Here is a 13,601-nt window from a genome sequence, read left to right as displayed (position 1 = left end):
CGTGTCCTTGTACATGTACGTCCTTCTAAGCAGAACCAGAAAATGCCATTTTCCAACAAAACCCATAACTCATTTCTGTTCAGTTATCTCATTTGATGAAGAGAGAATGATTAATGTTTTCATTAAAACAGTATTGTCTTGATTTTTCCATATTTCCAATGTTTACTTTTCACCCACATTTACTGCCAACTATTTCTTGGTGAACCAGAAACAAAAATGATAAATGTTTGAAACACATGACATCGTCTACCCTTGTCAAATGTAATAGCATGATCGTTTCAATTGTAATGCCTTCTTATCCAAATGTTACTTTGTTTCTTTGGTACCTTATTAGGGAACACTGAACCACTGCTCGGACAAAAATGTACTCTAAATATGAAAATCAACCACAATATTCCCTCAACCAGATAATATTAAACATAATCCAAAAAATATTTTAATTCGTTTGTTCAATTTACGAGTTTGCTCACAGAAAACTTTGATTTAGTTTTGCTTGTGATCACATGTTAGTCTAGCTTTGTGGTAGGTTTGTGTTCTTATAGAGAAGTAAAGCAATTTCATGAACCAAAATCTTCCTCATGTTAATGCCACAGGGAACATTCTGGTGACACGATGTACGACAGACCTTAAATACAAAGCATACGACTGTCGCTTTCGCCTGGTTTTTTTGGATTCACTTCGCGATCGGCTAAAACTAGTACTAACGCGTGGGAGTATGATCATGACAACAATGGAATAATCAAAAGTTCTTACCTGCAATGCCACGTTTGGAAATGTTCAACAACTAGAAGTATACTTGAGTTCATTGACGGTGACTGGATTTTCCAATAACAATTTCCTGAATAGTATGTTCTCATCACATTGATTTCTCCTGTAGTACCATTGAAGGTCCTTCCACAAGCTGTAAAATGAAATGCGCAACAATTACAAAATCGTTTCCCTCGTCTTCCTTGTATCATGAACAACATGTTCTCAAGAGTGACGCTCCATTGGAAGCCTTTACAACGGCGAAGGCTGAACAACGCGCTATTTTCGCTTACAAGTCTATTAATAATCTCTTTACACAACCTATTCAATTATAATACTAGATCTAAGCATAATATTCGGAAATCATCGGCTCATAGAAGATGGGGGCATTGGACCACTATAAATTTTGCTGCAGATATATGGAACTCCTTAGGCCTTACGCTTAGAGAATCGCCAACCATAGCGACATTTAAGAGTGGCCTTTCCAAAGCTGAACTTTAATTTTTCGTTTAATGTAGCAAGCATGATGCATAGTTTTTGGTCGTGGATACGCGAAACGTAGAAACGACTACAGTCGAACCTCCCAAAAGTGCTTACGGCAGATGGTCGCTTACGAGAGCAAAGACCATACTGGGTCAAAATTTTGCTTCATTACTGGCATATGGTAACTCCAGAGACTTACCCAATGTTTTAAATGCTTTATTGATGTCGAAAGTCACTTTCGAGAAAAAATACTGTGCTTGCCATTGAGAAATATCAGTGTCTTGTACTATCCAGTATTGCACTATTGTTGGAACAGCTTATTATCCAATTTTCGCTCTATTACCTGTCAAGTGGTCGCTCACGGGAGGTTGAAAAAAAGAAAAGTTCAAACTTTTGGCTCTAAAAGTGGTCGCGGTCGCTTACGAGAGGTGGTCGCTTACAAGAGGTTCCAAATATAGTGATTTGACCCAAAAACTTTTGGTATTTTGGAAAACTGGTCGCTTACGAGAGGTGGTCGCAACCAGAAGCAAGGCGTGCATGAATTATTTTTTTGTGAATTAAAAGTCTCTGGAAGTACCAGCATTGTGATTAGGTTAATCCAACAAGTTTAGTTACAATATACAGCAAAAAAGAATTTGTTTCACCTTAAAAAGTGTGATATCAAGACTAGTTTTATCAAGGTTTCATTTGGACAATTCAATCAGTAGCTTTGTTTGTAAGAACTTCAGTGGAGCTTTTCCCGGCAAGTCAGCTAAATTATGCAGTCTGTAATAGTAGCTAACAGTGAAAGCAGATTGGTGAGTAATTTTTGTGCACTCATTTAATTTAATGTAATAGCATGGTCTTATTCTGTTGCCAGCATTGATCAGATTAATTATAGTTTCTTCGGTTTTGACATTCCAAGTAATATCGATTTTAAAAGCCATCTAAACGAGAAGATACTTTTGGAGGTGAAACGACCAGACCTCAGAAAAGAAAGTATAAATTTTATAAGAAGCCTCGAAATCTGCAGAGTTGGGGAAGTTTTCTTGTCACATAACACTTCCCAACACCTTAGAGCCTTTTTGGTGACAAAAACAAGACTTACAGAAAAAGTAACTGTGAGAGACGTGAAATTTACCTCTCTTAACTGTGCAATCTGTTTTAACAACATACCGTCCCATTTTGTAATCAACAATTTCATTGGTTCTCTGATAAAAACCCCCAATGTGATTGGTTTTCGATCGCCCTGGAAACATTACCCCTTCCTCCCAAACAGTGTTGATTTTCTTATTTCTAAGACAGATCACAGCACCTAAACAACTTAGCTACACCTAGCTACTTCGCAGGTATGCACTTAAACTAAAAGAAACAATATGTCAGCGACACATAATAAGCTTACAAATCCCAACAGGTTGAAGGCACACCAGTTGGCTATTTACAAGCATGACCGAGGAGCTGAACTTGGGTTTACCGAGAAACAACTCCAACTAAGTGGTACTCAGTGGGAAGAGCGGGACTTAAGCCGTGAACTCCGTATAATGTGGGCTAACTTTGGCTTTGTATTGCACAGGCATAGATGATCACAAAACCAATACAACACAAACTAAAATCAGCAATTAAGTAATGGACAAATTAAGCATGTCTATACAGCTACCAACCTGTGCTCTCATATGTGGTACGCAAAGGACCCTCTCCAGCAGATGTGCGACCTGCAACTTTGATTTCATATCTCGTGGCCTCCATGAGACCTGTAATTCTCAATACTCGGGTACTTGCGTTCACTTTGACAGTGGTGAAGTTCTCGTAGGAACCATAACGTCTAAAATACACCACGTAGCCAAGAAGAACTCCATGAGTATCTTCTTCAGGTATAGGAGACCAGTTAATCTCGAGAGAGTTGGAACCACGATCGTATCCATACACCCGTGGAACATAACCAGGAACTAAACGACAAAGAAACATTTGGTTTGATGCAATTGTGAAACACAAAACTCTCTTATTGAAAAAAGAAAAACAATAGTTTGCAATTTGGGGGGCGGCGAGCGTTTATTCACAAAAATCTCTATAGCCACCATGGAATAATTAAGGTAAGTGGTAAAGAAGCAACACATGTAGGTTGTTTGATCGATACATGTACTACCAGCCTATATCAGTCGGTGCTAAAATAATATTTCACAGCGAAGCAACAGTGTAACCTATGTAACCTTAATTTTAAATTATTACATGCTTATTACTTAACAACGACCTACGAGATCCCATTCTTGAGTATGTTAAGACCCATTTCTGAGCAGATTAAAGAATTTTATGACCTTCTTAAAAAAATTTAGGGTTTAAGTGGTTTTAAACTCTCTTTAAACTTCAACAGTGTAACCTATTTAACCTTGCTTTTAACACAAAATGTGCTTATAACTGAAGAACGAGCTAAGAGATCCTATTTATTTTTTTTATTAATTTTTTTTTTAATTATCTTCAGTATGCTAAGACCCCGTTCTTAGGAAAAAATTAAAGACGTTTAGAACCAGATTTAAAAAAAGAAAAGTTCAAGTGGATTTCAAATTCTCAGGAGGTTATTAACGTGAGCTTTCAAAGGTGCCAAGGCAGGGGAAGCCTGCAAATCCCCTAGAAACCCAACAGGAGAGCAACAACCTTGACTTCGTAATTGCTCTAGGGTTTCAGATTGAGCACCACGCTATTGGAAGATGAAGCATTTTCTTCACTCAACGGAAGAATGTCACGGCTACTTCTGCGTATGCAAACAGCGCAGTGGAGCAGGTGATCGCCCGACAAGCAAGAGGTAATGAGTTCGATTCCCAACGGGCTTAACTAATTTTGTTTTTTTAGTTTTTGTTTTTTTTTAATTAACAGATATGAAAAAAGTTTACCGAAACACAGCCTTTTGCCTTTCAATGCTTTAAAATACATTAAGCAAAACACAGCGTTTGCTTTCCGATGAAAAATCAACGGTAGCGGCGCTATTACTATTGACCAGCATTGAATTGGTTTAACAGTGTGAACTTCAAGCTAAAAAAAACATGCGCTGTCGACCGTGCAGAAATGATCCACGAATAAGAAACATTGCCACAGAAACAAAACACTTGGTGAATAAATCTTTTCCAACTTGGGGGCAACCGACGGCCACCACTTTATATACTGCTCAGTGGAGTTTCTAAAAAGTTAAGAGTCCCTGTCCATAAAAATGGAAAATAACTCGGCAAAGGTCGAAAATTCGATTTCGCTCATATTTTCATGGTAGATAGGCTAGGGCATGACAAAAACTACGGGATAGTTTTTTTGGCAAAACATCCTTTCATTTCAAAGAAATATGCAAATTACCAAATTCCGTTAAAATCGTCATTTGACGCACCATTTTTATTAAACAAGTTTGAGAGCCTCGCATGCAAAACCGCATCATTCTTCCGTCTTTAAAACACTCAAATATTTTTGTGCAATGTTTAAATGTGTACTGGGTTGGTTTTAGGGAGGGTTGCGTTGTCTTTTTGGGTGCAAAATAATTAAATTTCGAAGACATGTATTTCATTCACTTAAAAGTACTTCGTGTATATAATTAATTTTCACCATGTACGAAATCTTTAAATGGATTAAGCTTCTGGTGGTTGAATCGCAGAAGGATGATCTACAGATTCCTGTAAAAATTTCTTTGGGCAAATGATTGTGAGCGACGCGAGAGCTTTTCGAAGTACGTCAAAAATGCAAATATTTGACCATTCCCTCATCAAATTTCAATTTGCGGGTTAGACGTATATTTTAGCATGTGCCACATGACTTGACCAATGTTAAGTTGAAATAGACACAGAGCTGATAATTTCGAAATGCTCTTACCTCATGTGCTGTAAAAGGCAGGTCCAAAGCCGATTTGACGTGTTTCTCTCACCATTCGTCGCACATAAAGCAGAAGTTTGCTTTTGTTTACACAACGCCCGATGTACATCGCCAACTGTCAACTTATTTAATGGTCGAACACCTTGAATCTGTGACCCTCTTTCGATGCATATGAATACCACTGCATCTAAGTCAAAAACGGCTAAGTCATTTGTAGATAGTTGCTTGCTTTGCACTACAACCAAAATATTACGTTTTGATTGTCATGGTTTGATGGCTTGAATCCTTGCTTGCAGCGGTTCCTTGTTCGTCACGCAATGCTGTCATCCCATTTGAGGGGCAGGGGTAGGACAATTTCTATCCTAATACATAAGGCTCCATAAGGCTGGGAACCACTGGGAGCACACAATCGTGTTGAGTAGGAAGAGATTACATTAAGCAATGAGAAGAATGAATAGTTTACCATTGCCCCTGTTGTTATCTTTCACTCGACCACCGCTACCTACATGCCCTGCGTAATACTGTAACGCTAAACTCGTACCTAGGTCTTTTCGCGCTGTGCAATTATTTTTAGTTTACATGTAATACAGTGGGCTACCCCCGGGGAAATGGGTGGTGACCGCTTAATGGGGCTAGCCGCTTAAACAGAGGTTGGTGTACCTTGAATATTTAATTTTTCACTATCGGGTTATAAATTTCTTGGTGAACATGGAGTCAATTCAAGACCATCATGATCGACGTGTATTTGAATTATCACTCGTCATGCACCTTCAATTTCAGACTCTAATCTGCCATCGCCCTTTCCAAAACAAAGTTTTTAAATTTTGGGTGGCCGCTTAATAGGAGTAAAGACAATAATGAAACCCTTATCGGAACGACAAATGGTGGCCGCGGAGGTAACCGGTCAATAGGTGTTTTATTTACAATATTTTACTGACAATAATTTTGGACTGTATTGACAAAAGTCCTCTATTTCCTGTTACAAACATACCAAAGCCTCGCCACAAGGCAAACAAAATACGCCAAATAAAATGGCATGGCCAGGGCTATTTACTCACGTAATTACTAATTAAATTTAGTCTGTTTTTCTCACGAATTAGACACGTTGCGATTTTCTATTTTTATTTCAGCTAGTTCTTGTTTCATTGATCTATAATTTGTTTCATAGCGATTTTTTTTAAAATTCTAGTGAGTACAGGCACTAGCTTTATCAGCTGTTGTCTGAAACATCAAAACGTACAACAAACGTGATTTGGACCTAGGCCACGTACACTATAGATTACGATTATATAAATATACACATGTTATTATACATATGAATAAACAGATGAACAATGATTAAATTGTTTCATTTATCCTGAGAGTGCTCTATACAAAATAGATCAAAATGTGCAGCATATGCCGTGACAGCATTGCGTGACGAATAAATAACACTGTAAGATTGCGCCTGCGCCGACACGCTTATCAGCAATGGTCAGCAATCGATCAAACGTATTATTTTGGCGCAGTGCAAAGCAAGCAACTATCTACAAATGACTCAACCGTTTTTGACTTAGATGCAGTGATGTTCATATGCGCAGACAGATGGTCACAGATTCACGATATTCGACCAATAATAGGTTCACAGTTGGCGATGTACATCGAACGTTAACCTTGTGTAAACAAAATCAAACTTCTGCTTTATGTGCGACGAATGGTGAGAGATCGACTAGAAACACGTCAAATCGGCTTTGGACCTGCCTTTTGCAACAAATAAGGTTAGAACATTTTGAAATTATCAGCTCTGTGTCTATTTCAACTTATTATAGGTCAAGTCATGTGGCGCATGCTAAAATATACGTCTAACCCGTAAATTGAAATTTGACGACGGATGGTCAAATATGTGCATTTTTGACGTACTTTGAAAAGCTCTCGCGTCGCTCACAATCATTTGCCCAAAGAAATTTTTACAGGAATCTGTAGATCATCCTTCTGCGATTCAACCACCAGAAGCTTAATCCATTTGAAGGTTTCGCACATGGTGAAAATTAATTCTATACACGAAGTACTTTTAAGTGAATGAGATACATGTCTTCGAAATTTAATTATTTTGCACCCAAAAAGACAACGCAACATTCCCTAAAACCAACCCAGTACACATTTAAACACTGCATAAAAATATTTGAGTGTTTTAAAGATGGAAGAATGATGCGGTTTTGCATGCGAGGCTCTCAAACTTGCTTAATAAAATGGTGCGTCAAATGACGATTTTAACGGAATTTGGTAATTTGCATATTTCTTTGAAATAAAAGGATATTTTGCCAAGAAAACTATCCCGTAGTTTTTGTCATGCTCTAACCTATCTACCATAAGAATATGAGCGAAATCGAATTTTCGACCCTTGCCGTGAAATTAAGAATTTGTCTGATTTTTACAGGCAGGCACTCTTAACAGGAATCGAAGGAGGGAAGGAAGGAGCGAGCAAAGGAGTGAAAGTCAATGTCCCACCTTTACTCAGAAATTGACATTTTCTGAGTAAAAACGACTAAAATTGTTCTCATTCTGAAACCTTCGCGATTCATCTCATTCTGAAACCTTCGTGATTCGTGGTAAAACTAATGTCAATCTAGTGTCATCGCATTGAAAGATGAAATACTTGCCAGAGAGGTTCACGGATTCTCCCTTCAATACTTAAACAATTAGTTGTGTTTTAAGGATGTTCTATTAGTCCTGATAGCGTAGTGGTGATCTCACCCGACTGATTAATAGGGCCTGGAACGTGTGTTCAAATCCCACTCAGGGCATAAATAACATTTCTTTCAGTTCAGTGTAGTATCGTATTTTTGCCCATTGCACCTTTTTCTTCCCGTGTGCTTCACTTACCGTTTTTCAGAGGATAATTGGAATTAATTGTACCCGTAATTTAAATACAAAAACTTGGCAATATTAAAATTACTTACCACCCTCTTTGGTATGTATGTCAGTTTCTTCACTGCTTTTCAAGGTTATTACACCAGTCACTCGATCTTTGAGGATAGCAACAACCTTGACTTTGTACTTTCTGTAGGATTTCAGATTGCGCACCATGGTATTGGAAGATAAAGCATTTTCTACACTCAACAGAAGAATGTCACTGCTAACACTGTGCAAGCAAACAGCTACATAACCATATATGTCAGTGGAATTTAAGCTGCTGCTATTCAAAGGCAACCAGCTGACATTGACTGTTGTAGAACTTAAATTGCTGATTGTGACGTTCCAGCTGTGTTCGTATGAAACTGAAAAATTAACAAATAGTGTAAGGAGGTAAATTTGACCAAAGCATTTTACTTCTAACGCTTTACCCTTCAGCTGATACATACATAGTTCTATGACAAAGGCAACTTGTGACACACTGGCAAACAGTTATTTTGTAAAGATTTCCTTGTCACAGCTATCATAAAGCTGATGACGTACCGATCACTTCTTTCAAGAGATGCCGTTCTCCTTGTTGTAGAGCAACTGACCCACTTTTTTTTGCTTTTATTCTCTGATATGTCTGCTTTAGTATATCTTCACTGCCTGTGTCATTAACATTCATAATTTCTGAAATCTGTCCCCCAAACCTTATTTTCTTTTCTGTTGTTTGATCCTGTGATGAGACATTCTTTCGCCTCTAAGTAACAGAAAATTAATGGCTGCAGACAGATGTCAGGCGTTCTCCCGCCTCACACTACTGCCATCTCAAATACTCCTTCCTAATTGGTCGAAAGCACATCATTTAAACGCAAGTTGTATCATCAGGAGCAGGGAAGGGGAGGGGGGGCAAGCAGCGAGGCCTGGAACCGAGTTTCTATGATCGCCCTAGTTAAGAAATTTGGCCGAGCAAGACTAAGTACTGGTTTGTGGAAAACAAACATGGCGGACTTCCATGAGCGGGATGCGTTTGTAAAGTTTTGTAAACTTCCTGCATATTTCACGTTCCAACATCTAAGAAAAAGTTCCAGTTGCCCTACTTCTAAATCTTGGACATTTTGATCGAGGTATTGGGGATAAATATTCCAACGTAAACCTGCGAGCGGAAACTCCACAGTGTGAGCCAGATTGCAGGCATGAATATTTCATTCGAGCATTTTTTGTAACGGTCTCCTATGAACGGGATAAACTGAAGTATCGCTATATTTCCGCACTCCCTGATGGTAAGGGTTGCTTTTTTTGAACAGCTTAACAGCTTCGTGACCCTTTCTGTTTGCACTTAACTAACAGGGTTTAATCAGGTTTCATAGTGAGTGTAGTAAGTACGGCGCTTTTCTGTTACGTTACTACAAGAGGTCTGTTTCAGTTTCCGGCAAAGCATCTGGCATTATTTATGAAAGTGAATACTGGATAGTTCCCTCGGCAGAATTGAGAATTCATCACCATCTCTTTGGTTACAACACAATAGTTGTGTCGTTGATTGTTTTTGTTTCTTCATAATCATCCTTAGACTTTTGCTTTGATATTCTTAACGTAACGGTTTAAATAATGGGTCCAATCAAGTTGAGATGGAGAGTGTGCAGGAAGTTTGACTTTACCACCTCATTTTGTTGCTCTTTCTGTAGCCCTTTTCCTGCCACTAATTTTTTATGCCACCTCTCAATCAGTTTTCAAAGGGTTAATACTCCTCTCTTGCACTAAGAATTGTCATTTGAGACAAGTACTATTAAAGACTTCATTCATCTGACTTTATATTAGTCTTCCTTATTGTCTTATTTAGCTATCCTTCCATTACAGGAACAAGCTACTGATAATCAACACTTTAGGCCAAATTTGATACATTTTAAGGCAAAGGCAAAAAGATGAGTAAGGATGTTAAAATATATTTTGTAACGCTTCGCTAATATTACACTGGAGTATGTTCACTATGTATGAATCATGTTAACTGTAGAAGTATTTTAGGCGTAAATCCCTGAGGGCCTAGTAGGTTATTTAAGAATTTGTAAGTTATGCAAGAGCCACCGGAAGGTATCTCTTTCAACTTTGCTTTTTAATTTTTCCGTTTATTCACTGCTGTATTTTCTTTATAATGATATAATGCTCGCTGTATCCTGCATCAATAAACGAGATGCCCCCCACCCTCCGGATGCTGTGTTTGTGTTCATTAAGATTAATTTTAAAATATTTTATAATCGTTTCAGGGAGATTAGAGTATAAACATCCTTACTCATCTTTTTATCTTAGAGGAATGAAACAAACCTGATCCTTTGGTTATCGGTCATTTGATTATTCCCTGGCCGGTTAGCCACCAACTAGTCGATTAGCCCCTTCTCACTCTCAAAGAACGGGAAATATACTATTTTTTTTATTTCTGGTTGGGGGCTTATCGACTTCTGGTTGGGGTTTAAATGGTTAGGGGCTAACAGACTTGGGGGCTAAATGACTGTTACCAATCCCTGCACTTGATGCCTTTTCTTGTTATGCTCGAAAGCCTTAAAGCCAAGTCTCAAAATTGGCCTATTTCAAATGTTATGGAGGTTCTGTTGACTCAGGTTTGCCCAAGTTAAAGTTAGTTGTCTGGATGAATGACCATTTTACCTGCCTACCTCATTACTAGCACTCAACTACAGGTAACATGGCTCATTTGCCTTCCCTGGGTCTATTCCATAAATTATCTCCCTCAGCAGATGACTATATCGCAGCCCCATTTTGATATCCAGAAGTATTACAGAGCTTTCTCTCACCACACAAATAAAACTGATGCTTATCACCAGTACAAATTATGACAATGCATGTGAGCAGAAGCTGCTTTCTTTATTATCACGGGTCAATAACTTGCAAATGAAATACCTCAACCTAGTGAAGGTTCACAGAGTCTGTGCCTAGCAAATAGTCCATTTTGGACGTTCCCATATGCAGAAGAAGAAAAATGATTTCAAATTTGCGAGTTGACATTGGTACAGATCAGTAAGGGGTGGAGGTTTCAAAACCTCTATAATTTATCACTGTATTATCAAGACATGCAAACTGGTAGCTATTTTCAATAATGTTGACTGATCTGCAACTGCCTTCAAGTTTCATGATTTAAATTACTCGAAAGAAAGTCTTCAGCCTCAACATATTACAGGAAAATCATAAAGTAAATGCAGTCTTTCATAAGACAGTAAGTTAAGACGGAAAAAACTTTACACAGAAAAGCTTGTTTAATGTAGGACTTAAGCTTAAGGTTAAAACAACGCTGAGCAGTTGAGAAATATTTTAAGGACTTACGTTCGGAGGCTTTGCGATATATAATGGCAGACATGAAACAGTTCGACATCGCTATTTTCCATACAAATTATAGAAGAATAATTGGTCGGTGTGAAGATGGAAGCTAATGAACCTTGAAATTTCCACCGCAAAATAAAAAGCTTCAGCTTCGTTTTCTTCCTGAGACGGGGAAAACTCTCCAGGCAATCAAGAATGCAACCACGCTCGCCAGGAAAATAGCACAAACCTGGTCCTTCATTTCCTAAGTCCTAATTGTCTCAGAGCTGTCGTTAAAAATTGCCAATAGCGAATAAAAAGTTTTCGAATCGAAGGCAAATCCTGAACAAAAATGGCGGCGAAATGTTTCGGCTTCCTCGCGTTCTTTTCGCGTTATGCGCATGCTTGTTACGGTTCTCAAATGATTGACAGATTTCTTTACTGGGGTGATCATAGAAACCAGAAAAGCGGCGATATCAAAGGTAGCTGCCAGCCCCCCCTGGTCAGGAGAAAAAGTCAATGTTAATTTAATCTTTCGCATCTTCTGTAGCGTTAAGACAAGCAAATACAACAGGAAACATTACGTTTTAATACTCCTGGTAAAAACAAAGATGAGCAGCAAAAACAGAATAAATGGCTTTAAGAGAGAAAGCCTGAAAGTTTTGTAACTCATTCTGTACTTCTAGATTATTAAATGCGAAGGGCGAAGAACAAACTGCCGTAGACATTTCTAGGTTTCTTAACAATCAGGATAAACAAACCGTTGTTTATGGAGACTTTTCCTGATTGTACGGTTTTTCCGTTCTGTCATACCTTTTACTTAAATATAGTCAGGAGTAGTGTTATTAAAAGGAAATCGGTTTTTTTGTTGAAACTATTAGAGCTAACTGACCTTGTGAGTTAATGGAACGTTTCCCAGTTTGCAATATTGGTGCCCCTCGTTGAAGCTGATCCAAATTGTTTTTCGAACAGGCCCGTTTCCTTACAAAATAGTATTGTGCTTACTATTAACCGAGATGTCTTGACGCTATTCTTTTACTCTAACGGTTAACTTACCATTGCTTATCGCAACATAGAAAGCCTTCAATGTCGTCTGGTAATAATAGTAACTGCGTAGTCTGACGAGGGCATAGCTTCCCGAAACCAGAAATGCAAATGGTTCTTTTTGACTACAAAAGTACCTACGTTGGCCGTTACCAGTTGCAACTGAACTATACCTAAAATACAGCAGGAAAAAACAAAAGTAATCCACTGGATTTGACTATTAAATTTAATTCAGCCTACAGCATCGTCCATCGCCTTAAAGTCCTGGCCAAACGGACTTGCAAATACTGAGACACAAGTTGAAAACTTGGGTCTACTTCACTTTGGTCGATATCAAATTTGCATGCAAGTCGACGCAACGTTTTCACGGTTTGGCCACCCAGCCTAAGTCAACGCAAGCCAATGAAACACAGGACATGTCTGCCTTGAAATCGTTGTTTCTTTTTCGCGTCTTGAGTGTACTAGCTAGTGAGTGTACTAGCGACTTGAGTGTACTAGCGAACCCGTTTGGCCACCCACCGCAAGTATCTACGCAAGTTCAACTTAAGGCTACTTGCGACTACTTACCAGTCCATTTGGCCAGGGCTTAAAGGGCAGTGGAACTTTCAGAAGCAACGAATATACGATAGTGGTTTAACAGTGAATAGGTGAAGAGGCAGAAACCAAACACTCGTGAGTTTGCAATAGAACGCAATGCTTGTCTACTAGAAATCGATGGAATTTCATTTCTTGGTTTTGATAAGAAACCATCCAAAGAAAAAATACCTGTTGTCGATTCCGACGCATTAGTGTGACACAGAATCTTGCTAATTAAGTAGGCAATCATATTGGTTTATGATGAGATTGAAAGAATATCATGATTGTAGGTCTGGAGTGTAAACAACAATTTTGAAATAAAAAGCTAAACGTCTCATAAAAACAAGTGCGAGAAGTACTTACTTAGTCATTATTGGGTTTCAAAGTCTTCATAGTTTTTACAGTTTTGATTTGCACGTGCTGTATATAGTTTGGTAGGGTAGGTGAATTTAGGTCAATTTTTAACTCGTGAATTGCCCATGCGCAACACGACTTATCCTGAGTTATAGGAAAATGTGTCGCTCGATCGCTCGATGGGCTGTAAGCATTATGCAAATGAGGTATGCTTGCGGCTTACTTTTAAATTGCTGTCCATCTTTAATTAAAATAAGCTGTTTTAAAGCTCTAAATTAAAATATATAAGTTAAAGAAGACTCAGCCACCAAAAATGAGAACATCGAGAATCGTAAAATCGATGGGCAACACAAGTTCTCACTGGATGCGGACGGACTTCGTATGGATTTTACAGA

The 13,601-nt window shown here is 38.4% G+C and overlaps 1 protein-coding gene across 1 annotated transcript in view; it reads right to left on the bottom strand.

The window, feature by feature from the left end:
* The window catches only part of LOC149110692 (uncharacterized), a 148,908-nt gene that overhangs the window by 97,148 nt on the left and 38,159 nt on the right, over positions 1–13,601 (bottom strand). The window contains exons 10-13 of the mRNA XM_089292104.1: positions 12,289–12,449; positions 7,992–8,309; positions 2,871–3,155; positions 754–901 (exon numbers count right to left, since the gene is read on the bottom strand). Coding sequence (XP_089148230.1) covers positions 754–901; positions 2,871–3,155; positions 7,992–8,309; positions 12,289–12,449 — 912 coding nt within the window. The remainder of the gene's footprint in view (positions 1–753; positions 902–2,870; positions 3,156–7,991; positions 8,310–12,288; positions 12,450–13,601) is intronic.

This window comes from Orbicella faveolata, unplaced genomic scaffold (assembly GCF_042242905.1).
Source record: "Orbicella faveolata isolate gen_17 unplaced genomic scaffold, um_ofav_v1 contig_24, whole genome shotgun sequence".
Taxonomy (NCBI): domain Eukaryota; kingdom Metazoa; phylum Cnidaria; class Anthozoa; order Scleractinia; family Merulinidae; genus Orbicella; species Orbicella faveolata.
This window is presented reverse-complemented; position numbering and strand designations above follow the sequence as displayed.